This window comes from Pocillopora verrucosa, chromosome 11, assembly GCF_036669915.1.
Source record: "Pocillopora verrucosa isolate sample1 chromosome 11, ASM3666991v2, whole genome shotgun sequence".
In the NCBI taxonomy this organism is placed as follows: domain Eukaryota; kingdom Metazoa; phylum Cnidaria; class Anthozoa; order Scleractinia; family Pocilloporidae; genus Pocillopora; species Pocillopora verrucosa.
Window position 1 is genome coordinate 3980385 of NC_089322.1, and position 26127 is coordinate 4006511.

The 26127-nt window shown below is 38.4% G+C and overlaps 2 protein-coding genes and 1 long non-coding RNA gene across 4 annotated transcripts; 1 reads left to right on the forward strand and 2 right to left on the reverse strand.

Moving 5' to 3' along the window:
• Positions 1-1556: 1556 nt before the first annotated feature.
• LOC131777899 (ras-related protein rab7) lies at positions 1557-7957 on the reverse strand. The gene is made up of 5 exons (XM_059094263.2): positions 7903-7957; positions 6027-6086; positions 4433-4559; positions 3402-3620; positions 1557-2280 (listed from the first exon to the last, which is right to left on the reverse strand). Exons 2-5 carry the CDS (start codon positions 6077-6079, stop codon positions 2062-2064), a joined length of 618 nt encoding a protein of 205 aa, XP_058950246.1. The 5' UTR covers positions 6080-6086; positions 7903-7957; the 3' UTR covers positions 1557-2061.
• An 85-nt stretch (positions 7958-8042) lies between these two features.
• LOC131777900 (uncharacterized) lies at positions 8043-12884 on the forward strand. The gene is made up of 3 exons (XR_009339654.2): positions 8043-8155; positions 9203-9310; positions 12727-12884. It is a non-coding gene; the product is annotated as an uncharacterized lncRNA (long non-coding RNA).
• Positions 12885-13583: 699 nt separating this feature from the next.
• LOC131777897 (ZP domain-containing protein-like) lies at positions 13584-22355 on the reverse strand. Of its 2 annotated transcripts, XM_059094259.2 has the most exons (8): positions 22042-22355; positions 21456-21587; positions 20550-20637; positions 17921-18033; positions 17050-17412; positions 16143-16350; positions 14901-15220; positions 13584-14395 (listed from the first exon to the last, which is right to left on the reverse strand). In XM_059094259.2, the coding sequence occupies exons 4-8, from the start codon at positions 17991-17993 to the stop codon at positions 14178-14180; spliced, it is 1182 nt and encodes a 393-aa protein (XP_058950242.2). In that variant the 5' UTR covers positions 17994-18033; positions 20550-20637; positions 21456-21587; positions 22042-22355; the 3' UTR covers positions 13584-14177. The 2 variants fall into 2 exon arrangements, with proteins under 2 accessions (XP_058950242.2, XP_058950244.2); XM_059094261.2 differs by lacking the exons at positions 20550-20637; positions 21456-21587; positions 22042-22355 and adding an exon at positions 20392-20504.
• Between the last annotated feature and the right edge of the window lie 3772 nt (positions 22356-26127).

Below are 26127 nucleotides of genomic sequence, written 5' to 3' on the forward strand. Positions count from 1 at the left end.
GTTTTTTCAGTAAATGAACCTTCTACTGACGATAACTATTCGGTATAGGCGTCCTGTCGCAGCGCGTTGCTCAATCAGGAGTTGCCATTGGATAAAAAGGCTCCACTCGTCGCCTGATGTTTCACTTGACAAATATTGCAGCGTCAATCAGACCTGTTTTCAACTCTTCCGCTTTTTAACTATATTCTTGGCGTTTTATTAAATGTTCAATGAGCAGGTGTCATATTGATTTGAAATGATTTATTATGCAGAATTTCTTAATTATTTTCGCTTGTGTTTTGAAGGGCTTCGTCAATGGTTTTGCATTTTTAATCCGTATGTTTCTCTGCCCTTCATACCCATGCTCGCTCGTTCTTCATTTTTGTCAACGCAATAAAATCTCGAGTTTTCTAGGTTTGAAAACTAATTTCTCAACGATAAGACAATTACTCAAATTAATGCTTAAAATACTCTGCTGGTGTAGCCTTAGGGTGCTAAGCAAATTTATAAAAGCTATCATCGTTTAGGTGTTTTGTCGACATAAACATATTAAGTCGGAAAGCTGATAGTTGAGCAGAAAAAAACAAACAAACAAACAAACAAAACAATACAAAAAAATAGTAAAATTGTCCTATTTGCACTACCTGTCGGAAGTATGTGTATCGTTTTTTTTTTTAAGGGCCAGTCATTTTTTATCGCCTTGGGGGTGGGGTGAAGGATTTTTGGGAGAACACATGGCTCGAGGGGGGACACGTGGGGGGAGAATCAGTTGTCGCCAAAAGAGTATAAAGAGGGACTATAGAAAATTAACTGCCGATGGGGAGGGTGGAAGGGGGAGCATGATGAGAATATTAGAGAGCCTTATGGGGGAATCAGGTAAATTTTATCTGACGCAGCTCAAATCCTCCTCCATGCAACAATTACCTTTCCTTAGCCAACAGTTAGTTTTGAGAGTTTTGGTGCATTTTTGATGGAAGTGGGTGAATCTTTCATCGCCTGATGCTGCTTTCCGAACGGACCCAAAAGAATTGGAGAACGAAGTCAGGAACTTTGATCCAACTCTCGCTTTTAAGACTACAGTACTAATATGATCAAAGGACTTAGGAAACGAACTTTTGACTGCAATTGTCGTTCAAAACAAGACAGACCTAAACCCATGTGATTAAAAGCGCTTTTTCCTTGTTTGTAGTGTCATTGCAACGCTGTTGTAAAATTACTTATAAAATGTATTTGCATTTATCAATGCATCTTGCCAAGAAGAACACCTAAGCATTTTCTTGGGACTTTTACCTCTCGCTCACAGTTGCCGTAGCCTCCCCGCGCGGCACACATAAAATGCCAAGAGCCATGGTGGTTGAGGGTGAGTATTTTCTTATTTCAAGCTTTTTCTTATGAGGTTTCGATTAGAGCACGTTAGATCGAAAAAAGGTCCCTGTCTGTTTTCTGTTTTTAAGAACATCCTGGCAGTTTGAGAATTAAGAAACACTGTGAAACTTCCTTCCAATGACCACGAGTGAACTTTTCTAGCGAATGAAATAGTCAACGATTTTGATATATGATTACTAGGAAAGTGTCTCTAAAACCACCACTTTTTTTTATCAAAGGTTTACATATCATTTAATTACATACATTGTACATTCATTTCAATCTATGATCTACTAATACAGTGCACCAAATTTTCCACATATCACAATCATGCAATAACAACGTAACACAAATCAGGTATGACAATAAATCTATTTCTCTGTGGAAAAATGTCAAGATATGTAACAATATTTCCCCCACCCACTAATATAGACGAATGAAATGCTACAAAATTTTATGACAACTGACATTTTTCCATGCAGGAGACTTGGGTAAAAATTGTGGCCATCCTTCACAATAAACATTGTACACTGACGTGATACAGAGCAAGCCATTACTTTTTTCAGCTGCGTGCCTCAATTATTTTCAAGAATTTATTTCATTGGCCAGTGTAGAATATATCATGTTGTTACAGAAAGGACTAGCACCGTTGTCTTGCGATAAATCTGTCTTATCCATACTAGATTTCAAGGAGCTACAACTACTGTTTCATGGTGTTCAACAGGCACAGTCCTTTGAGTTAGGTTTGTTGTCATTTGAGAGTCTTATTTGGTCTGGGAAATCATTATATAATTCAACCTCTGTCTCTTGAGCAAGAGCATTTTTAGCAATGGTCTGGAAAGCTTGCTCCACATTGATGGCTTCTTTGGCGCTGGTCTCAAAGTATGGAATGTCATTCTTTGAGTGGCACCAAGCTTGTGCACGTTTGGCCATGACCTGAAAAAGTGGTTTTCAAACATTAGAACTTGGTCTTAGTCCAAAATAACAGCCTCTAGTTAACAAGTGACCAAGACAAAATTTCTCCTTACAATATCAATACAATATCAAGCAGGTAGGTGATGCGAATAGAGAAGAATACCAATTATGGGATTATTTGTTGATCCAATACCAAATTCTCTCAGCTAACATCATAAGAATTGTATGGCAGACAGTAAGGAGAATTACTAACTAGATCTTGGGAGTGAAAGGGTTAAAAAGCTTTACTATTCTTGTAGCCTTTTTTGTACAATAGAACTTATTAGAATCGTCATAAGTTATATGTAAATCACTTCTGGGAGGTGACTGGTTTAAAGCTTCCTACTCTTCTCTAATCCCGATGTAAGGTTGATGTCCTTCCAAACCTCCCATGCTTAAAAGAATGACCATCAAACCTTTTTCTGAAGAAGTACTGAGTGCTCAATCTTATACAGTCAAACCTTTATTAAGCAGTCACCCCCAGAAATTGTAGAGGTGAGCACTAAATATTACTTGGCCACTTGATATTGGTTCCACAGAATTGAAGTCTTATAAATAATGCCATTTTATGCCATAATTGACCACTTAATGTACAAAAACTCCCTCAGAAATATTACAAAAATTGATTCCAGGAGAGAAATGATTTAAATAGTATTCTTAGTTTTGTTTGAGAAGTTTCACTTTAAGTTACTATTCAATACAGTTGGGAGACTACAGAAACAGGCCGTTGGGACTCACTCTAAGCTGGCCACGACTGCATGACAAAGGTGACTGCTTGATAGATGTGAAAATTAGAGTTTCACTTTAAGTAACTATTCATTACAGTTGGAAGACTACAGAAACAGGCCATTGGGACTCACTCCAAGCTGACCATGACTGCATGACAGAGGTGACTGCTTGATAAATGTGAAAATTACAGCTATAAGGGGAAAAAAATTTGGAACTTTGGCCATTGGCTGCCTAATGTAGGGTGGACACTTTAAACAATTGTCCAAATTGCTAAACCAAACCAACACCATACATATAAATCCCACAAACCACTCTAATTTTCATTTGTCATTTTCTAATTCAGATAAACATACTCTGTCAAGACTCTCACTCACCACTCTGTTTTCCAGGTCAATTTTGTTTCCTAAGACCACGAAAGGAAAGTTTTCAGGATCACGTGGGCTGGCTTGAATAAGGAACTCATCTCTCCAACTGTCTAGTGTCTTGAATGTTGTAGGTTGAGTCACATCAAAGACCAGGACACAACAGTCTGCACCTCGATAAAATGCCACTCCCAAGCTTTGAAATCTCTCTTGTCCAGCTGTGTCCCATATCTTGACAGAAAAATAATAAGAAAAAAAAAAGGTTAAGGTACAATCCAGTAAAGTGCTTCGCACATGAGAGGCATAAAGAAAGTTTCAATATCAGAGCCACATCCATTATTCATTACACTGCACATGCATGTAAGCTGAATTGTGTATGCCTTTTGATTGGGTCTGACTTACGATCTGAATGAGGACAGATGCATTGATGAAACAAATGGATTCCATTTCACAATGGAAATGTTGTTCCTACCACATTTTGACATCATCTGTGATCTATTGCTGAACAGGTGCATGGCAACATGGAATCTCTCTGTTAAATTGATTTATGCACCACAAGATAGAGGAGGGGGTTAGGGCAGGGAGGCAAATTCTAACCTGCAACCTTTGCTGCAGATAAGCAAAGATTTCCCACAATTGGGGAATGGACTCCCTACTTCAACACAATGTTTAAAGAACTCTTCAAATGGAATACAAGGGCACAACTAACAATCTTAGAATCATAGTGCTTAACTGCCAAACTCCCACGCATGAATAAAACATGCGACTTCTCCTTAAAATATCCATACATTATCTGACAAAAAGGTAATGAGAATGCTGAAACTTATCAGCTAAAAGATGTTATCTTGATCTGATACAAAATTCTTGATCTACCACCAAATTCTTGTTACTAATTTGTAAGTAAATGTGGTAGCTTGAGGGGAAAATTAACTGTCAAATCTTAGGATGTAAAGGCTAAGTCAAATCATTGATTAAACAGTTTTCCATACAGCACAGAAAGTTGCAAGTCAAAGATAAAATACAAAGGAACTGAATCTTCTCACCTGCATCGTAACTAGCCTGTCATCTACCATGACTTCTTTCGTGAGAAAGTCAGCTCCAATTGTTGCCTTGTATTGATTGCTAAATTTTTTGTTGACATACTGGTTCATAAGTGATGTCTTTCCAACCCTTCAAAGCAAGAACCACAAGAAAATTAATATTACCATTGCCCTACATCGTCTAAACTATTCCCTTTTCAGGAATTAGCAAACACAGATACAAATGTTCCAAGCCGACGAATCAACTCACTTAAGAAAGAGTTCTTCATGTGCTTAAGTAGACAGACACTACTGATGATCCATTGTGATGGTTATCAAGTTTATTTAACATCTAGGGATTATTAAAAAATATTCACTAAGCCTGAGGCAAGTACATTATTTACTCATGTATAAGTCGCACTTGTGTAGAAGTCAACCCCCCCTATTTAAGTTCAAAAATGGGATTTTTCATCATTTCTAGTCAAAGAAGTAAAATTCTGACAGATAGAAATTTCCCAAAAGCTAACCTCCTGTTTCTGGGAATGTATTGAAAACACGGGGAATTAAAAAAAACTGAAGAGCAAAATGTAACAGTGTGCTTTGAAGTTTATCAGCACCTGTTTATATCACCACAATTTAAGCACACACAAGCAACTCCATTTATTGGAGAAGTATTTTACCATATTTTGTAAATCACATTGAAAATGAAACCTTCTTGTATTTAACTAACCTTTATCTTAATGTTGAGTTTGAAAGGAGATTAAGTAAACTGAAGCAACACCAAAGAGCTTCAAAGGATCACATGTACCATAATTTCCAGCTGTTTACCCGCAGGTAATCTGTTGATTTTGCATTACATGCCCACCACTGTGGGTAATAGGGAGGTGCGGGTTATGTGACAATTTTCAATGAATTTTTTTGTATTAAGAGTGCCACAAAGCAGCATGAAAACATGATGCTGACTTGACTTAATTTCACACATAATTAGTTGCATGACGAACAACTTGCTATCGGCACGCATGAAAACAAAACCTTTATGGTGACCAAAATAATCCAAACCATCCAGCACATCAGTTACAAATTTCCATTTAACACTAGCTTGAGCTAAAGAGAATTTTCTCATTTTAAGGGACTTGTTAAGCCTATTAGAACCAGAGATATCAATTTTGTTCAGAAATTGCCGACAGTACCTTATAATTAAAGTTTTAACACTCACCCAGCTTTCTTTCAACAAATCAACATGGCGCTGAATGATCGCTCGCACAAACGTTGAGATTTGGGCATGGGTCGCTAGTGTTTACTGTATTATTTTATCAATAAAGTACAAGCTAACATTGACACAGAATTGTGCACATGTCTGAATTTCTTTGACCTTTAAACTGGACTAAGACACTTTCAAGTTTTCTTAAGTTAGATGACAACTTTTAAAAGACTGAAATGTATCACCTTAATGTCACATTTTCTCGCTTTTGAAAGGACTACTTTCCGAAGAACAATTTTTTAGTTGAGGAAAATCACCGTTGTTTTATCATTGAAATCCATACACAGCACCAAGTGATAAGTGTTAGGGGCAAAAACATTACATGATAAGAAAATTATTAAGAATAATTTTCCTTACCCACTATCACCCAAGATAATGACTTTCAGAAGAACCTTCTTTCTTGATGCCATGCTTAACCTTTGAAAAATAAGACAAAACCTTGATCAAAATAGGAATTGCTGTAGACTGAGGAATAACTTTCTATAACAAATTCTCCAAACTAAAATTACAAGAATTGACAGGCAGACTGTAAGAAGAGTTCACAGTGAGATCTTGGGGGTTCAAGAGTTAGGTCACAGAGTTATGTTCCTTGGAAAGACACTACCCTCCTAGTGTGCTTTTCTTCGCCCAATGAGCATCAACATAGAGACTGTTCAGCTCCTCTCCAATGGTCTCAAGGTTTGTGGAGAGTTGTGTCCAATAGCTATGAAACTCACTACTTAAACAACTGAGTCACAGTCCACTATTTAAAAAAAGCTCTCTCCTTATCTCTAGCTTGTGACTACATCTCAACCCTGCCTACCAACTGCATCACAATTAGAATGAATGGCAATATGTTAAGTACCACCTTCCCACAGTTAGAATGCATGACAATCTGTAAAGTACCATTCAAAACTAAAAAATTTCCTTACATTTTCCAGCAGAAGATGCACCCTAACCTCCCTTTCCCCACCCCCCATATGGGTTTGTGCTTTTGACAATAAAAATTATAAGCTGTTCACTTAATGTACTCAATCATTCGGTTAATTTATAACTGATGACCATGTGGACTAGCGTCAAATCCACAGGAAAAGCAATTCTACATGTTTCTTCATACGTAAGAAGAACAATCGTCTGTGAAACACAAGTAAGACACAGAACACCCTGTGGTACATTTTTGAAGCTGGCTGAAAGATGTCATGGCACCACAAACGTGATTAAAATGATTCTTTGTCTGCTTCCCAAATAATGTCATGGCAAAACAAAGGTGATTCAAATTTTGTCTGGTCTGCCGCCAGAATACTAGAGGTACACCCAATCTTCACACTAAAAAATTTTTTTAATAAAATCTTCTTTAGAAAAGTCATTTCGTACCATTCACACACAGTGAGCTACACTAAAAGAACACTCCACAAATTCTCTAAGACTCAACTTGCTACATGACCCAGTAATGTTTACAGAAGAATTATAGCTATCTTTGATACTTAGCCGTAGATTTGTTCCATGATTTAAAAATTTCATTAAATGAAAATCCGTAATGAAATTTTCCAAATTGAGAAGATGAGGCTCAGATTCAAGTCATCAAATTTGGTGTTACAACTTTTCTTCAACTGAATATCGATTTCATGTTGGACAAAAAAGGAATAAACGAGACATGGAAAACTCACAGAGTTATTCCGGTAATTCGGCTACAAAACGAAACTAGTTTTTAAGATCCGGTTGAAATATATTGCACTTTGCCCTAAACAGTTTTAAGTACATATCCCACAGTTTGATAATCAAACACAGTAAAACAACCATTTACAACCAATTATAATCAAAAGAAACGTGTATAAACCGAACAAAACTACAGGATAACTCCCCTGTGCTCATGTTGACACTAACCACTGTTCAACTTAATATCGGATTACGAAATATAGATAGCAACTTTAGATTTTCAGGAAGGAGAATTGCTTCGGTTACATTCTCTATTTTCTCACATAAAGTACACGACAAGGCAGAAAAGTTCTCACATTAATAGTGGCGTGAAACGATGCGGTCAATAGGTAATCGTTCGGGTATATCATGCCGACGTTTAAGCGAAATGTCACTAGCCGAGTCCTCCGCCATTTTTCCCTTCCATCGTTGCGATTAGAAATCTCGCTTCGTGCAAAGATCTTCGGCATAAAAATCAAGCAGTAGTTCGCATAAGGTAAACAAAAACTCAAGACGTTAGTGCATAACTAAATCTAGTCATTAAAACTGTTTTACTCACCGGATTTCAAGAAACAAACCGTTAAATGGTCAGTTGCGACACACTACCTCTAGCGTAATATGGCGGAACCCTGAGACATAGGTCTCGTGACTTCACTACAATCTATATTTCATGTTACGTCATGCCCAGCCTCGTTCTCATACACATCCAATATGGCGCCGAAAGCTATCCGGAAAGCTATTCCGTCCAAAAACGGTGGATTTGTAGCAGTGAAAGATTTTGTAGCTGACTTTTACAAAAATCCTATAAAATGGTAAGCGTATTGAAGCTTATGTAATCGTTATTTTCTCTTTATTTAGTGATGTGACCGTAACAAACGGCTTGAAGTAATAAGCAAGGAATGTTCACGAGGAAAGCACGTTTTGTGGTCGAGATGTGTGCGTCTCCGGCCTGTTTTGTTTGAGTGGGTTTTGCGGATCACGACGCGGCCATTATCACGCGACCTGGATAAGGGCCGAACTTTTGGTTGAATAGCGCGCATATGTTAAATTATATGTAATTTTGACGATGGGTAATTGTCAAATGTTTCCATTTTGAGTTGCTGATGACTGAGCTGTGCGATGTATTCTTTGATAAATCTTTTAAATCGTATCTTTTTCCCAGCCAATGAGAAAGCAACACTTAACAAAACAGCTGATCAGATTTCAGATTTCCAGCCAATGAGAAAGCAACATTGAAACAAAATAGCCAATCAAATTTCAAGGCTTGTTCTTGGAAAGCCAGCATGATCACCAAGGGCACTATGCCATCCTGGAAGCAGGGGGGTGGGGAGAGGGTGTGAAAGGTGAAGTCTCTCTTTCTCCTTTTTACCATTTAAAACTAGGGTAATCTTTTGTGTAAGCCAGAAATGGATCGTATTCCAGGCCCCTGATGTATAAAGGTCACATGACATGTACTACTTTATCTGCCAATAGTGTGATCTAACTTTTGAACAACCGGGGCCAGGAGTGTTGATATTCCTTAAATGGGGATGATGGAACAAGACTTCAGTTTCGTGAGGAAAGAGGTGGGGGTAGAAGTTTCTGGATGTGAGGTTGTGTTTTTTTAGCCAACCCCACCCCCTCCCCCTTTCATAAAACCAGCACGGTTGGAAAGGACACCATTTCTTCCAGGATTGGAGGGGAGGGCATTCCATTTTCCCTTACATTGTTTTAAGGTAAAAAGTCGTTCTATAATGCATTAAGAACTAAGAACTTGCTGCCCCTCATTGATTCCACAAAGCTTTTCATTTGTTTTTTTTTTAACAAGCTGAGTTAATATCAGAAAATACATCTCACTTCTATTCTTTTCCTTATTCAAGGCAGCTGATAAAACACACTGCAATATTCATCCTAGCTGTGGCAGCTGCAAGAGAACTTTCAGACATTGATCTCATGGCCCCTGTTCCTCCTCCTTCATAGAGCCACAGGTAAGCATGCAATAGTTTTGGAACTTTTCACATACATAAAAAGGTGAATTCTGCACTTGAGCCAAGTGGCCTATGTAACCACTACTCATCCCAGTTTCTGCAGCATGAAGCAACAAGAAGTCTCACTACTCTCTCCCTGAATGGAATGCTAGTCCATCGCAGGTTACCCCCCAGCATTTCAACTGCTTTCTCTGACAGTTTTCAGATACTTGCACCCAATTCTGGGTGGAAAGAGAGAGACAGTGAGAGAATAAATAAATCCAATCGTGCCATAATGTGGCTGCACAAATTGTGTAAGCCACACAAAAAGTATTTTGTGCAAGTACACAACTCAATAACCCAACCTGTCTCAAACCTAGACCTTCCAACCAGCATGTTGGCCAGTAAGCCAACCAGTCCCAGAAGCCTCATGAAAAAAAAATTTTGAAAATATTGAGTTGTTGTAAAATGAGACTTCTAGGACAAGGCGAAGCCGAGGATAAAAAGTGGTCAGGGTCAAGCCTTGACCACTTTTTCATACAGTACTTACCCTTTAACATCTTCCCGAACTCTTATTTTACAGCTGCAACTACTACTACTACTACTGAGACAAGCTCAGAAATCTCATGTCATAATTTTTTGGAAAAAATGATGACATATTAACTTGTAAACCTTCAGTATCAGAACAAATTTCAATAAATTCAACCATACAACAGGATCAGCTTCAATATTGTATCTTATTAAGAAGTTGTGGTGTGCCTTGATTTGTTCTTCTGTCAAAAGAGTGTCTTTGTAATCTTGAGAGTTTTATTAGACAAAAATTTAAAGAGAAAAATTTTATTTGAGTGGATGCATCAGCAGGTGATTTCAGAATTTATTTTCTTGCATAATATATTATACATTTAAGATTTTACAAGATTTATCCGAGGTTAATTTCACCTTAGTTTATCTTTATAGTTAATCATATTCAGAATATCATACTTCCTTACGCGAACCATTAATGTTCAGTTTCTCAATTTTTTTTCCTCCTTTGAATATGGTTTGTGTGCTGTCTTCCTTTGTTGATGTCTCTTCTTTAACTTTTTAACTCCTATGAGTGACCAAGACAGAATTTCTCCTTACAATATCAATACAATATCAAACAGATAAGTGATGAGAATAAAGAAAAATATCAATTTGGGGATAATTAGTTGATCCAATACTAAACTCTTTGAAGTAACATTATATGAATTGCATGGTTGACAGTTAGGAGAATTTCAAATTTGATCAGGGAGTTAAAGGGTTAATTTCTCTTTCAAAGTCCTAGTTTCATCACTTTTTTTATCTTCATTTCCGATCTCCTTTGGGATCTCTCCATTCTCGAAATTTTCTAATACTCTTCAAATACAATCTTATAATTATTCAACTCTCTGTCCATCTGACTGATGTCCATAATTTCAAGGTTATGTATTGGCTTGATTAATTTCAAATTTGTGTGATTCAACAACTTTGATTGAGTTTTGAATTTTTTCACAGACTCTTTGAAATCTCATGGTAAGTTCCTCTGAAAAAGGCATCTTTCATTGTATGAAAACCAAAAAACCAAAACCCAAAAAATAGCCAACTTTTCTACTACATGGTTTAATAATGGGCAAAAAAATAAATCAATCATAAATAAATCAGCTGATACCTTGAATACTAAGCATATATTTAGTTGAGTTGAATTTGCATGTCCTTTGTAAGAATAATATTCAACCTGTTCAATGTCTTTTGAAATGCAAATCTTATTTCATTATGTTTACAAGTGATCTGATTTCTTTTTGGTACTCTTCCTTTATCTGTTTTTTGAAGGGCCTGGACATCAACCTTAGATAAGCTTCTTGCTTAATTTCTCAGCTGCTTTTTAGTGAATAATTCTGCTCAAGCTCTAGCAAATTTGAGTTGAACTCAATATCAGAGATAGAATTAATATCCATTGCCTTTGAAGTTAACCTGCATACTGACAGGTGTTTTGCCTCGGAAATTGAAATTGTTCTTTCAATTTTTGTAATTTTCTTATTGAGTCTTTTGCCCCCAGCACTAAATGCTGTTGATATAAAAACAAACAAGCCAGTTAAATTAACCATGGGTGCCCCAACAATCATCCCAATTCCACTCAGGGAAACTGCCAGACCGCTTGTTGAAAATACAGCTAACGTTACTCCTATCACAGTGAATGTTGCGAGACGAACGGATCTAATTTTCTTTAATTGTCAAGGACACGTGGTTAACGAGTAATTTCATTCTTAAGCTCCTTTTGACCATCACAAATCCTCTTCAACCAGAAATCATCTGGTATTATTAGATAAAGTTGTGGTGCACTTGGTAATATGTTTTGATCAGTCATTTTTAAATCATTAAATTGTTTAAAACTCAAACCTCAAAGGAAGGCCTTTGAAATCAATGATCTTATTCCTGTCACGCGAACCCTCATTGATGTGATATAATACTTTATTATGATTGCACTTTACCACGATGAGCAAGCACAACCTTTTTTACGAATTGTAATTCCTTGTGGATATTTTCCGCTGGATTGGTGTTTCCTAATAATAATTAACCCTACCTAAGGGCTGCCCGACGATGTCGAAGCATCCAATAACGCTTGAGGGCTCTCCACTGAATAGGTTTTCGTCATTGTGTAAGAGATCAGAGTGGACAAGGTTGTTGTTAAATGTGGTAAACTTTTGGACGAAGTTGATGGTTTGTAGTCGCCGCTATATGCCAAGAAGATTAGCCATATCATTGTCAAGAATTACTGAAACTGACATACTTTTCTCATTTACAAAGACACTCTTTGGACAGAAGAACAAATCAAGGCACACCACGACTTCTTCATAAGAAGATACAATATTGATGCTGATCCTGTCATATGATTGAATTTATCGAAATTCGTTCTGATACGGAAGATTGACAAGTTGATTTGTCATAATTTTTTTTAGAAAAAAATTATGGCATGAGATTTCCCAGCTTGTCTCAGTAGTAATAGTTATAAAATAAGAGTTCTGGGAGAAGTTAAAGGTGTTAGGAACTGTACGATACGTTAATTACTCCTAAGTTGATAGACATTTATAAGTGATTTCGTTAATCTATACATAACCAAACAAACACGTATGCGACACGTGTTTTATCGCCCCATATATGGCACTGTTCCACGTGCCTACTACGGGATGTTTTGTGTGTGTTTCCTTCGAATAAGCCGAGAGTTGTGAGTAGGAGTTAACCGAAGCGTTGTAGTAAAATTGTCAAATCAAGTGAATACATCGTGAGTAAATAAGTAGGCGTGGTACAGCCTTTTTCACGTTTTCGTCAAGGGTAAGTATGAAAAAGTGGTCTTGGCTTGACCCGGACCACTTATTATCCTTGGCTTTTCTTTGTCCAAGAACCCTCATTTTACAAGTACTTGTTTGTCTTATTTTCAGGTCACAACCACCCCTTACTTGTTTAAGTATCTGATGGAAGGCGTTTCAGACAGATTCAGCAAGACGTACCCAAGTCAACGAACAAACAATTCTTTTTTGTGTGAATATAGAGGGTTCAATGCTGTAACACATCTAATAAAAGTTTCCAATTTGTGATACATAGATCTCTAAAGCTTAGTCAGTGGATGAAAATGCTACGTGATTGGAAGTTCTGAGGTCAGAATCTTTATGGGGGTATTTCTCTCTCTTAACCCTTAAACTGCCATGAGTGACCAAGAGAGAATTTCTCTTTACCATGTCAGTACAATATCAAGCAGACAAGTGACGAGAATTTTAAAAAAATTTAATTAGGAGATTATCAGTTGATCCAATTCAAAATTCTCCAAATTAACATACAGACATACAAATTTAAAGCTCGCCTCTAAAAGCTTGTAATTTCTTTTAGACCTGGTTGCTTCAGTAGTAAATTAGAAATTGCTTTTATCGCTAGTGGAGTTATGCAGCAGAAAGGCTTTTGTGTTGTAAAAATGTTCGCGTGATGTGTGTTCCTTGCTAAGGTCTGTTAGAGGCGTCCAGTTTGTTAAATGCGATACACTGAGCGATACAGTAGACGGCACGATAGCAATGGAGGAGAGAAAAAAGGGGGAGGCTTGGGTCGGACTACAATCTGCAACCCGACCCAAGCCTTTCTCGTTTCTTTACTTCTAATTTCGCGCAGTTAACGGACTGAACGCCCGGAACAGGCTATCCTTACTATAGCTCGAGAGCGACTAAATATTGACATCTGAAAGGTAGCTAGTCTGCGTGGTATGCAGCCTTTTGTTTGCGATCTGGACGGAAAACTAGACAAACCACTCGAAGCTCCACCGCTGCTTTTTAGCGGGTCCGCCGCCTTTATTTTCATCAAGTACCTACAAAAAATTAAAAGCTATCGAGGATGGGCAAGAAACGGATCACTGGGAACAAGCGCTAACATGACTTAGGGGTTTCAGATACTACGGTTCCCCCTATCAGCCTTCTCCCTTTTGTACAGCTTGCATAACAGGCGTACAGGTAGGGATAAAGGGGGACCCCAGGCGTTCCTATATCCTAATTTCGTGCCTGACTCGATCTATGCGTTCGCATCGCGCTTGTAGGCTCTGTTCGCCCATAAAGAAGCCGGGAAAAAAATCTGGGCGCACCTTTGGCGCACTGATTATTGATCTTGGGTTTCTAAAACGGACTAGCTGTACCTGAGTACCAAAGACAGAAAAGCCTTTAATAATACTCCTTAGAAAAATAACAGATGTAAAAGATAAAAAAGCTAAAATATGGTTAAAAAGAGGTTAACATATTGATAAATATCAGCTAAAAATTTTACTTCCGAAAGACGTTTTCAAACAGCCGTTTTACGATCGACTTTCTCAGTCCAAATCTGGCAATGTGTAAGAATTATATGCTTCTCTATCAGCCTACAGTTTAAAAGCTTTCGGTCTCCTTGGTATGCCTGCCTGCGCATGCTCGGCTGTATGTTTAGTTGACCAGCGTCTGAACCAAATGATTACCATAATCGTGACCCAAATAAGGACAATAGCTGCAAAGCTCGTCACACATAGCACTATTATCATGGTCGAGGAAAGCTCGTCTTCTTCCACCTCAGTCTGATCATCATCATCCTGTGACTTTTGATCTAGAAAACGCAAGAAAAGATTAATTTCTTCGACGGAAGCAGGATTGTTGAGAGGAAGGCCGGAGTAGGGGTGTGAGATCGTGGGTGAAGATTGGAGTTCCCCGTAGGGTGGAGCCGGGTTGTAATAGTGTCTTTCTTGAATTTCAGTGTATCATATTTCCCCACCCCCCTAAGTCTCGCAAAGGGGGTTTTTCTCTCCCGGAAGCCTAAACAGGGGGTTAACATGGTGATGCATTGAACAGGAATGTTAACAATTTAGTTTTTGACTCAGTTCTTCAATATCGTTTCAATGTGTGTACGTGGCTCAGTGAAGTCGATATACCACAACAAGAGGAAATAGTGAAACCTATTATCCTTCCTAACCCCAATTTACAAAAACGCAAAAAAATGACGTCGGTTACACCCGAGCCCTCCTTGACTGCCCCCCCCCCTTAGGAGGGGGACTAAGGGGAGGGGGGGCTGAGGGGCGGGGGGGGGGGGCAGAGAACACTGAAAATGTACACACCTTTTCCATCATCTTGCTCTTTGACCAAATAAGGACCAACAACAAGAGAGAACGTGTTGGATCCTGAGTCGTATTTATAATCAGACTCCTCTTCCACACTCCTCCTCTTCCTGGATCCTCCATTCGAACCTGCTGTACAGTTGTTACAGCGGTCAGTGCACAACGAGGCATTGGCTTTTTCAAGACAGACGATGACGTCACAGAAGAAAAAGACGAAATCAGTCGGGGAATTCAGAATGCGGAAGGCGTCTATCTGGAAATCCTGAATGGTTGAATTGGCACAGTCGTAGTCCAGAGTCTCGTCTTTGCCATTATCGCAGCTGTTTCGAAACGGAAGAAAAATATGAAAGTTTTCACTTCGTAAAAGTGATGAGTTGGCGATATATTTAAATTGAAGATAATAAACTTAATTTATTAATTTATTGATTTTTTTATTAATTTATTTTTAATTAATTTATTTTATTAATAATTTAATTTTTCTTAATTTATTAATAATAATTTATTAAAGACCGATAGATATATGGTTGGAATACACCACAATGTGGCCAGCACCTTATTACGATCACTTCTGGTGCCCAAAAGGATTTAAGAAATGATAATTATTTCGACAACCTGCTTATAATAATCTCACTGGAGTGCCAAAAGTAATTCTGAATTGGTTTTGCTTCACCTCGCTCTGTGATTGGTTAGGAATATTCACACCGTCCTTTGAACCAATCAGATTCCAAACCAAAAGGAATTGAGACCACGTCACCCGCGTTTTCTCCCACTTCAGACCGTTTAAATAATCGATGTAGTTACTTTTAGTTCTCCTAGGCCTTTCGTAATACTTTCTTTGTTCTGATTGACTGTTGGGATCAGTTTGGTCTCGGTTTTGCGGAACTTAATCGAAATGCTCTATAGGGCGACTGGATCAATATCAGAATCTGGGCAACTGCCCACCTACCCCTCCCCTAACTCAAAAATAGTCGATTGATAACAAGTTAGGGTTAATGTTGGGTTAGGGGAGGGGTAGGTGGGCAGTTGCCCAGTTACTGATATTGATCCCTGCACCTTACCGTTGTTAGAAACCAGATTTTCATTCCCCGACGATTGCCAGATTATTGGGGTTCCCTTATGTACACGAATAAATTTGACGAGTCAAAAAATAGTCGATTTAATGTTCAGGTACAACCTTTTAAACGTAGACTTGGTATTACTGGGAATATCAGTTGTTATATACTCATTCAATGTGGTTTTTACCCTTTTTCGATAAATTCGTGCGATCCAGTAAAATCCTGGTTTCTTGCCCAGCATTTTTCGAGATGAAGAATCAAAGCTGACTCGGCTGACAAAACTTGTACTCTGAAGTGTAACGGGGTTCCGGGTATTACGGGAAGGTCTCTTTCTAACTTGCGGGTCCTTTCTGCGTCACTGAATACTTCCATTTCAAACGAAAATTTCCCATACACTGAAATAAATACATGCAAAGTGATTAAACAATATTTACGAACATTTCTTGCAAACCCGAAGGGTACAATTGGCGATCAGGGAGGCATTCAGATAAACAGCGTGGCTGACTGACAGACATAAAGATAGACACACAGACACAGGGACAGACAAACACATAGACAGACAGACATATTAAAAGAGGGGGTAAGTTTCTAAAGAAACTGTGACGCTGCGTCGGTGTGAGAATACATCAAGATAATTTTGTATTATCAGCTGAGTTGATAATGTAAATTGGCCACTGTAAAGAGTTTCAAAGCTGACGTTTGGAGCGTTTACCCTTCGTCAGAGCGCAGGACGAAGGGCTAAAAATTTCGAGACGTCAGCTTTGAAACTCTTTACGGTGGCCAATTTACAACTCAGTTGATAAAACCAACTTTTTCATGAGACAGACATATTGACTGACTGACATACAGTCTGACAAACAGACAGGTAGACTCACTGATACTGAGATAGACAGCTAGACCGACGTCGAAAATCAGTCAGATCGACTGCCTGACACACCGATAGAAAGACCGTAAGACAGGCACATAGACGGGCTGACAGACAAACAGACCGACTGCAAAACAGATGCACTTAAACTTAATAGCAGCAAGCAGACGCAATTTGAGAAATAAGTGCACCAGAAGCAATTTACAGCACAAACTAACTCACATCATACCTGTTTGACTGACGGTGATTTCCTGCTCAGGCTTTATGGAAACAGATGCAGAACCATTACGATCATACCTGCAGATGATACGAGACTCAAAATCGTACTTGCGCGTTTGCAGCTCATTCCCAACAGGTTTTGGACTCCATTTTACAGCATTGGAGAACTCAATGTAATCGGGATTCGAGCCATCCCGAGTCGTTCCGCAGTCATTTAGAGGTATATCGAACCTGGCGTGGGTTTCATTGTTATCCGTAACTTTGCAGTTGGTATCGATGAGATGCATTTCGGAGACAACTAGATCAGGATTTTTAGTTAAGTTCACTACTATCCTCATTTCGGTTGGAAAACACGACGAAACTGACCCCAAATCTGTTAAAAAAATTTAATTGGAAGAGGACAAATTGTTTTTCATTAATCTATATTATTATTATTTTTTTTCATATAATTAGTTCAAATCTTTGGGGAAATTCCATAAAAAGGTTCTAGATATTGGCTGGTAACGTCAGTCATAATTTATCGCTGGAAAGTAAGGAAGGGGTGGGGGGTTGGGCAGAGGATTTGGGGGAGTCACATGTTTTTTTACAGGGAGAAGGGAGGGGAGATCAGTCGTCGCCAACAAAGTATGCAGGGAGGACTATACAATTGAATGCCAATTAACTGGAAATGAGGGGGGAGGGGGTCACATCACAGTGCGGATCTCCCTCTTCGCCCCCCCCCCCCCCCTCGTTCAGGTACCGGTCCTTAATGTTGAAAAACCGAACTTTTCAACAGTTTTTTTTCCAAGGCTGTATCCAATTTATTCTGGAGGTGCTCATTATTCTGAGGCAAAAAAAGGGAAAAATTGAATTTCTTAGAAGATGATTAGCAAGTTACTAACCATTGGCAAACGCTTCGTCTTGCTTGGAGGTAAAGAAAATGGCAAGAAGGAAACTTCCTGTGATGAGTCTCATTTCTCCAGTGCTTTTAAGTTGTAGCTTTTGGGGACGTAATCTGAAAAGTAGTAGGTATAGCAATAAATGTTGCGTATCAGGTTGAGACAAGTTGTTTGAAACACAATTATGTTAGCTAGCACCTGTAACGGAAAATTTTGTAGGTTTATCAGTTTTTTGGATCGAGGACAACTCAAAAAAGATAACTTTCTGTAAGAAAAAAATCCCTGGCGCTAAAAAACCGTAAAAATTTTGCGAGGTAACCAAGAACATTACAATGGGGCGTAAAAAAATTTGAATTCGTTTTAACCCGTTTAATCCCAAGATCTCGTTAGTAATTCTCCTCACTGTACGCCATACACCTCTTATAATATTAGTTCTGAGAATTTGGCTTTGTATGAGCTAATAATCCCTCAATTCACATTTTCCTTTATTATCATCACGTGTCTGTTTGATATTGTATCGAGATTGTAAGGAGAAATTCTGATTCGGTCACTCATAAAAATGAGTGGTTTAAATGCGTCTTTCACTGAATACAAACTTAGCCAGAGGAGGGTTGGTTTCTGAAGAAACTGTGGTTCTGTGTCGGTGGGCGGTGGTACAAGATTTAACTTACTGTAAATATATGAAAATCATGTATGTGAACTGCGGATAAAGAAATGAATATGGAAGCGATCTTCACGGTTAACTCTACTTAAGCAGTAATATTTCGGGTTTATCACATGAGTTGATAATTTAAATTCGCCATAGTAAAGAGTTTCTAAAGCTGGCGTTTCGGAATGTTGGCTCTTTGTCGGAACGAAACTCGAAACTCTAGCTCTAGGAACCGCTCTTTACGGCGGACAATTTACATTATAGGTTGGTGTCTGGTTGATATTGGGTGTACTTAATACAGACCAATTTCAACTATAGTTGTGTATTCAGCTTTTTCTCTCTTAAGACTCGGATAAACCAAACGCAGACTAACAAACGCTTGTGCCTAAGAGAATTATACGACAGCTTTAAATTAAAAGATATTCGGTCATCTTAGACGAAACGTACTAACCAAAAATTATATGTTTCTATTCAGCTTACTGTGATTCGGGCAACCCATGACGACGAACAAATAGTTGAAAAAAGAATGCATATTCGAAGCCTCTCGATGATTCAAACGATGACTTTATGTCGTAAATGCGCGCAGTATGATGCTCAAGAATCTACGTGTAAAGGTCTTCAAAACTAATGTTGTTAAATCATTGGCACTTAGACAGTGTCTTAAGTTGATATCTGGTGTAATTTTTCAATTCAGTTAGCGTTATTGTTGTTGTTGTTTTTTGATCTTGAGTTTAATAAGGAAAAAACAAAATTGTTGAAATAGTTTTGCATATTCAAGCGATTTAAAGAATTGTCGAGAACAATGAAACCAAGGTTACAGAACAACTTAACGCTACAGTTGCGCTGAGCTGGTTGTCTTTTTCTCCTTTTTAGAGCAAACATTCTCCAATGTTAACTTCAAAATTTTTAACTATGAATGAAATGAACGGAATAGGTTACAAACTTGAACAATAAGAGACGACACGTTTAAATCATATCGGGCAAAATCAAACAGTTACGTGGGCGCGATTGAGGTCAGGAAAACATTTTAGACTGACTTAGTAAATTAAATTCTTTATCGACAAACACAAAATTTTTTCTCCATTCTGGTGAACATTCTCAAAAAAATATTTCTTAACCGGAAAATTAAAATACAAGTCGCAAAGAACTGCTAATACTGGAGAGGGTTTCCAATGAAGCATACTCCGAGCATTAGAGAAACTCTGAACGTTATATAAACACACTTGCACCAGTAAGCATGTATAGTTCTAACAGTTTCGAAGATTGCTTTTCACGAAGAGAGGTATTATAGAGGAAACATTTCCATGATTAACTTGGCTCATTGTTTATGGCAATGAATTTCTGAGAGTGAATTTAGAGAGTTTTTGGTGCGCAATTGGCTACCTGCTGTTTCACCGACTCAAAGGAACATACGTAAGTGAGGCACTGAAATCAATAAATATTATGATTTATTTAGTGAAGGAATCTTTTTCAAAGAAGCGAAACTCTCTGACTTTCTTTCTACAAATGATGCCGTGTTCAAATGTTAGTTCAGAGTCGCTTCGGTCGTCCTTTTATGTCAACTCTACATCCAATTAATTAAAAACCGACATGCAAATTCAAGTCTTGTCGGGGCTCAACACTTCATATCAGGAACAAGGACATCTCGTAACAATGTTCCCATTCGTTCCTTTCCTTAACAGCGCTTTAATTATCTTCCCCCAAAGGTAATATGCAACATTTCCGAGTAAAATTTTCGGTTTTCGATCATTTTATCGACAAGAATGCCTGCTATGTTAACCAAGTCAGGCCTAACATTCAAATAACAAGTATCTTTCCGTTTTACCTCGCCCTTGATAAACAAAACCAATATTTCGTCCAAAACTTGAGCGGTTTCTTTAACACCTCTGTCGATGATAGCAGTAAAGTGATTTTGTTTTATTATTTTTCAGGTCAGTCTCTTCCCTAATTGCTGAAACATGAATAAAACAATTCGTGACTTACCACGCGTTATTTTTCCAATGACTGCTTTCCAAACACTACGTCAACAAGTACCTCTTCGATTCACACCTTACATTCCCACTTTATTTGCCTAGTTTACGGGTAAAGCAAAATTTCACTCAGTTTGTGTTGTTCCCGCAACAGCAGTGTCAACTATTCCCCAAAATATCACAAGTGTTTATTGCTCGTGGATATGGTTGAACTCTCAAAATATGATTGGTGTATTTGCCGTGAAACAAAAGCTCGCATTTTTAATAAACACGTCAAGAGACAAGTACTCGAAGTTTCGCTGTGTGCATGAAATTAGTTCAAATTCATTGACCCTCAAGGTTAAAAAAAAATTCTTCAAGAGTTCACTACAATCTTCAACTTGGACTGAAAATGGTATTTTAACTCCAGAACGAAGTGATAAAAACAGTCCCTTTTTATCAGATGATATAATTAAAATCACGTTTGCAAATTAAACCTCAAATTAAGCATAACTCATTTATTCTTATAACTCTAGGGCGGTACAAAGGGCTCGATGGTCACACTACAAATCTGATACAAAGAATTCGGCCGAAATGAATATCTGAATCTTGCCCAACTTAACATTATTCGTCAGCATCCCTCAAGTTATTTTACATCTGTTGAGTAAAGCCAAAATTTGGAAGCATTATTTGAGTCTTCGATTCAAGGAGTGTGTGAAATGAAGTGTAAAGCAACTTTTGTTGAGAGGTCTATTTCTCCTTGTTTTTCGCTCGCAACTACAGCAATTTGAAAGGAGAATCTAGTAGTCTATCAGAAAACACTGGTGGTTTTTTTTTCTCTTTCATACACACTCTCGAACAGTGATTTCTCACTTTGTGTCAGCTGATAGTAATGAAATGACATTAGGTAAAAAACAAAAAACATTCTCTCTTCTTGCACCAGGCAGATTTGGAGAGAGGTGTTCGTTGGAAAGAACCCCCACGAGCCCAAGCGGTAATTTTTCCCACTCTTAATACGCCACCAACAGTATCTTTGGAACGTCTGTTTCGTCTATCCAGTGGGCGTCGCTTCCTATTGATATATTTATTCGATGACTAGAATCGTTATTGGCATTAATTCTATACATTGATTTAAAAACGTTCGGTTATTATGTTTAAATCAGTTTTTCAATAGAATCGAAGTCAGTGAGACAGATGTTATTTTGTTGTTATTTTTCTGTCTCTAAATCCGCTTACCTGGAGAATCTTCTAACCTGTAAAGCGAGACTATTGTAACGACCCGCCATAGAAGTAAGTTTGCACTGAAGTTTTTGAATTTAGCTACGAGGTAAAGACTTCATTTGCGTTTGTTCTGATTGCGAATTATAAATGTATTTCTCTTAGATCGAATAATTTATGGTGGTGGTCATTTGAGGTAGCCATTTCCGAGTAAGGAAACAAATTCATCGACTTTTTGGGAGGATTCGGTTGTTTATCTTATTCTGAACTTTTCCTCTTAGAAATTAGAATCCAGGATTTTGACCTACCATTTCAAGTGTTGAGCGCCTTCTGATCGAGTGTCATAACACCAAAACTAAGGGTAATAACAGAGCCAAACAGAGCAAAGAAAGACATCAAAGGGAGTTAATGAATTAACGTAAAATCAAGTAGAGACCAACAAACTGCCTGACACCCCCCCTCGCTTTTTATGAGATAATTTTTATCATAGTCCAAGTTTGCGGAAACGGGCGAATCCGAAATGCACATGGTATAAATCTTTTCCAGAGCTAAATGCGCTATCTGCTGCTTTCTCCTGCCACATGAATATGAGCTCCCTGACATACGATTTAGATCAGCGGTATAAGCCTCTTCACGTAAGGTACACGGGAATTTATACCTGTGAACTTCCCCAGTTCCCCCCCCCCCTCTCCGCCTCCCTTCCCCCGTCCAAAAAAGCTCGTCTGTGACCCTGTATGTAGAAAAAAAATAAGCACTGTTATTAAATTAAAACCAGTTCTTACCACAAGCCCTATACTTGATTTAACTCAATCGCCCCGGTTTTCTCACTTGCGCGCGTCACCATTCCATACAAACCTTGCGTCATAACCAGTCGTCTCCTCTTTTTATGATGTGGCCGCTGGGGTCGCGAGAGATTAGCGCTATTAAAACTAAAGAAACGACTGGGAATGAGTCAGTTACAGCAATTTCCTCTTTTATGATATATTTTGTAAATTTTCCAAGTAAAGGGAACTATGAAACTATCAACCCTTAAATCTATCACTTAAACTTGCCCTCTTCAGGCGAGCTTAAGAGCAGTAGTATGAACGCAAATCCAAATGCTTTCCATCTAAAAACATGCAGACACGCCATAGCCGTCTTCTAAGCTTTTAAGTTTGTCAATTCGAACTTAAATAGCCTTAAGACTTATTGAAAAATTTGAATGGTACATTTTTGCATTTACGCCTTAAAAATTGTCAAAAATGGACCTATCTGCTCAATTAAGGTTATTTTCGTTTCACTCGCGTCTGTGAGATGCTGGAAAACGAAAATCTTTAGTCTGGTATTCACATGTTCCAACTTGTTTAAGCTTAAAACATGTTGCGTCTCCTACCCAGACTTTCGCAAACGCAAGGTGTAAGTAAAATCTGGGTATATCGATCCTTGTTCCAGACCCCTCAGCTTAGCCAACGGCGGCGCTTTTCGGAGTCAAGGAAAGATCTTTTTAATTTATGGAAAAGTTCAATTGAAAATTGCCTTATCTTGGGGTTATAAATGCTGATGTGTAAATGTTGATATAAATAGGAAACAAATGATGGCATCCGTAAACTAACGCTTGTTCATAAGCGTCTCCTTTGCCTTGAGAACATTTTTGTCGATTTCCTCCTCCCCAGTTTTCCCACTATCAGGATCGGTCGAACTCGGTAAGTAGCTGGACTGGGCGTTAAAAAGCCCAGATCTTAAACGACTATTATGATCATGGTCATCGTCGCTTTTAGCTCTGCAGTGCAAATGAATAAATCAATTCCAATTTTCATATCAGTCAATAAACCAACCAGAATGCTGAGCAATAGCTGAAGAGGTCTGGGTTCGAGCCCAGGCCGACTCATTGTGTTGTGATCTTAATGCGCCATCTGGCAGCGCGTCTCTTCACCCAGAAGTATGAAGGGGTACTGGTGAACTGTCTGGAAAATTCTATAAATTGGAGGGAGAAGGGGGTGAAGTTTCTTACGATCGACTGGCATCTGGCCTAAGGGGATGGAGGTAACTGAAACCCTTGTCGTCTCTTGCCTTCGAAACCACGGTGATGTCCGTTGATGTAAGCTGTTTCGGTCTTAAGACTTTGATCAGCAAGTAATAAACTAAAATTAAAATTTACCACTTTCTTTAAGCTTGATATGCGCACTAGCTTTGCCATGTGTAGGATATCGGCAGCTGATGTGAGCTATATATCCCTTTATTCGAGTTTGAAGGACTCCTTCTGAGGCCTCCGGGGTCCAATGTACCGCATTCGAGAACAGTAAATACTCAGGGTTCGATCCGTCTCCATGTGTTCCGCAGCCATCTATCGGTATGTCGAACACAGCAAAGGTTTCGTTGAGATCTGTTGCTTTGCAGTTGGGATCGTTCAGGTGCATTTTTTCAGCTATCAGAGGAGGATATTTGCTCAAGTTCACCTCAACTCTCATTATCCCGGTCTGAAGACATGAAATAAACGCCCCCAAATCTAACGTGAAAAGAAGATGTAAGCAGTTAAATATTCAGGGGAAAGAAATATTGTATGAATTGAAATTTTAGGGCCAAAAAACTTAACCTCTTAATGTCCAAGAGTACCATACGGCACAAGATGCCATTATATGCTCAATATTTAATCATTTATCTGAAACTTCCACCACCGAAAGGTCATTGAAAGATCTTTACATTGACGGTATACAATCAATCAACTTTTGGTACTTTTTGTCTTTGTACTGTGTTGGTCAACGTGATATCTCACAACGTGATATCTCACAACGTGATATCTCACAACGTGATATCTCACAACGTGATATCTCACAACGTGATATCTCACAACGTGATATCTCATAACGTGATATCCCACAACGTGATATCTCACAACGTGAGACGCAGGCCCTTAATCTTCCTTGCCTAGAAGCGATGAATCGTATTCATTTTTTTGACAATTATCGATGCGCAAATGACTAACCTTCAGTTAATGCTTCATCTAGTTTGAGGCCAAGGATTAGGAAGAGGAAAAGTCTCGTAACATGTATCATTTCTTCACTTCTTCGTTCTCGATCAAAATTAGACAGTGATTTCGAACCTTACACCTTTAGAAAAACAAAAGATAATTAAAAACCAATTCCTATTATTGAAGAAATTCGTTTCCTTTAAAAGTCTTAAATACACCGGGATGAGACGGGAATAGTTTGGTGATAGCAATTATTTCTCCTCCTCTTTTGCCCGAGTCAATTCACGACGTGAACAGTGCTTTCAAACTTTAAATCTTCAGTTCACAAAAGGGATATGTTACTGACGGAACCAAGACAAACCGCAAGTTTGGAATGGAAAACAGAATAAATCATCTAAATAAGAGTTTGCTAGAGAAAGGGATCTAGGGCATTGGACTGACTGACATGACATAAGATTTCTTGAAACTTGCAGGCGCAACCAGCTGACCGAAGTCGATTACGAGCCAAAAAAAAAAACCTCCCCTTCCCTCCCCTCCCCTCCCCCTCTCAGACACATGCACCTTTCTTAGAGATTGGAAAACGACGTTTTTAATTTTTAAACGACAAAGGTGTCTGTCATATTTTATCGCCTGTGGGGGGAGACGGTTGGTGTTCTTAATTCCGCTAAGGCTCTTTACTATTCTAATGCCCTCCTTCCCCCTATTGGTAGTCAATTTTCTATACTCTCCCATTTATACTCAACGACTGACTGATTTCCCCCCCCCCCCCCTCGTTCCCTCTGCCATGTGATTCCATCAAAATCCTCCGACATTCAGTTGGAGACTACTATTTTACGCAAGGGTGCTTCTGCCATGATCGAAAGGCATTGTTCAAATGTGGATGGCATGTCAAACCATTCATACTTGCGCATGCAGCGAAAAACCTACTTACCACATCCAAACTAGATTACAAGATTGAGCAGTCAACTTTACGGTTTTTAATACCACAAATGTTATTCCATCTAACCAAAAGATTTGCTTAGTGACTTTTTACCTCGAACAATTGTTATATGCCATGAATATTTATCATTCAAGAGACTCATGCTCTCCGGAGTCCAAAACTTTCAGTATCTCGTTAAAAACCAACAGAACTAAGGTTCAAAACTGGGCAATCAGCGGGGTTGAGAGCTCTGAGCCGGCTAATTAGGTTCGCGAAAAACGTTTTGATTAAAATTCAATTAACTCTCCTGAGGTTAACTTCATGACCTTGTCTCAGCTCATGTTTCAACATGTCCTTTTTTAAGAGCTCCAAAATTTACATAAGTGCGTTAAGTGTTACAGAATGAACTTACACGAAACCGTAAGAAATGTTCCAACAACCATCTTTGTTTATGTTAAATTGTATCGATAAAGGTTCTCTTTAATATCACTTGGCACTCTTTTTGATTTACTGGAAGGTGTTGTAATA

Bases quoted from the DNA above. Each gene is read 5' to 3' on its own strand.
- LOC131777899 (XM_059094263.2), bottom strand. From the start codon at position 6,079: ATGGCATCAAGAAAGAAGGTTCTTCTGAAAGTCATTATCTTGGGTGAT. The intron at 4,560-6,026 runs GTAAGGAAAATT...CTTGCTTTGAAG, and splicing joins ATTATCTTGGGTGATAGTGG to GGTTGGAAAGACATCACTTA. The intron at 2,281-3,401 runs GTGAGTGAGAGT...CCACTTTTTCAG, and splicing joins TTGACCTGGAAAACAGAGTG to GTCATGGCCAAACGTGCACA.
- LOC131777897 (XM_059094259.2), bottom strand. From the start codon at position 17,993: ATGAGACTCATCACAGGAAGTTTCCTTCTTGCCATTTTCTTTACCTCC. The intron at 17,413-17,920 runs GTTAGTAACTTG...TTTTTTTAACAG, and splicing joins AGACGAAGCGTTTGCCAATG to ATTTGGGGTCAGTTTCGTCG. The intron at 16,351-17,049 runs GTATGATGTGAG...TATTTATTTCAG, and splicing joins AATCACCGTCAGTCAAACAG to TGTATGGGAAATTTTCGTTT.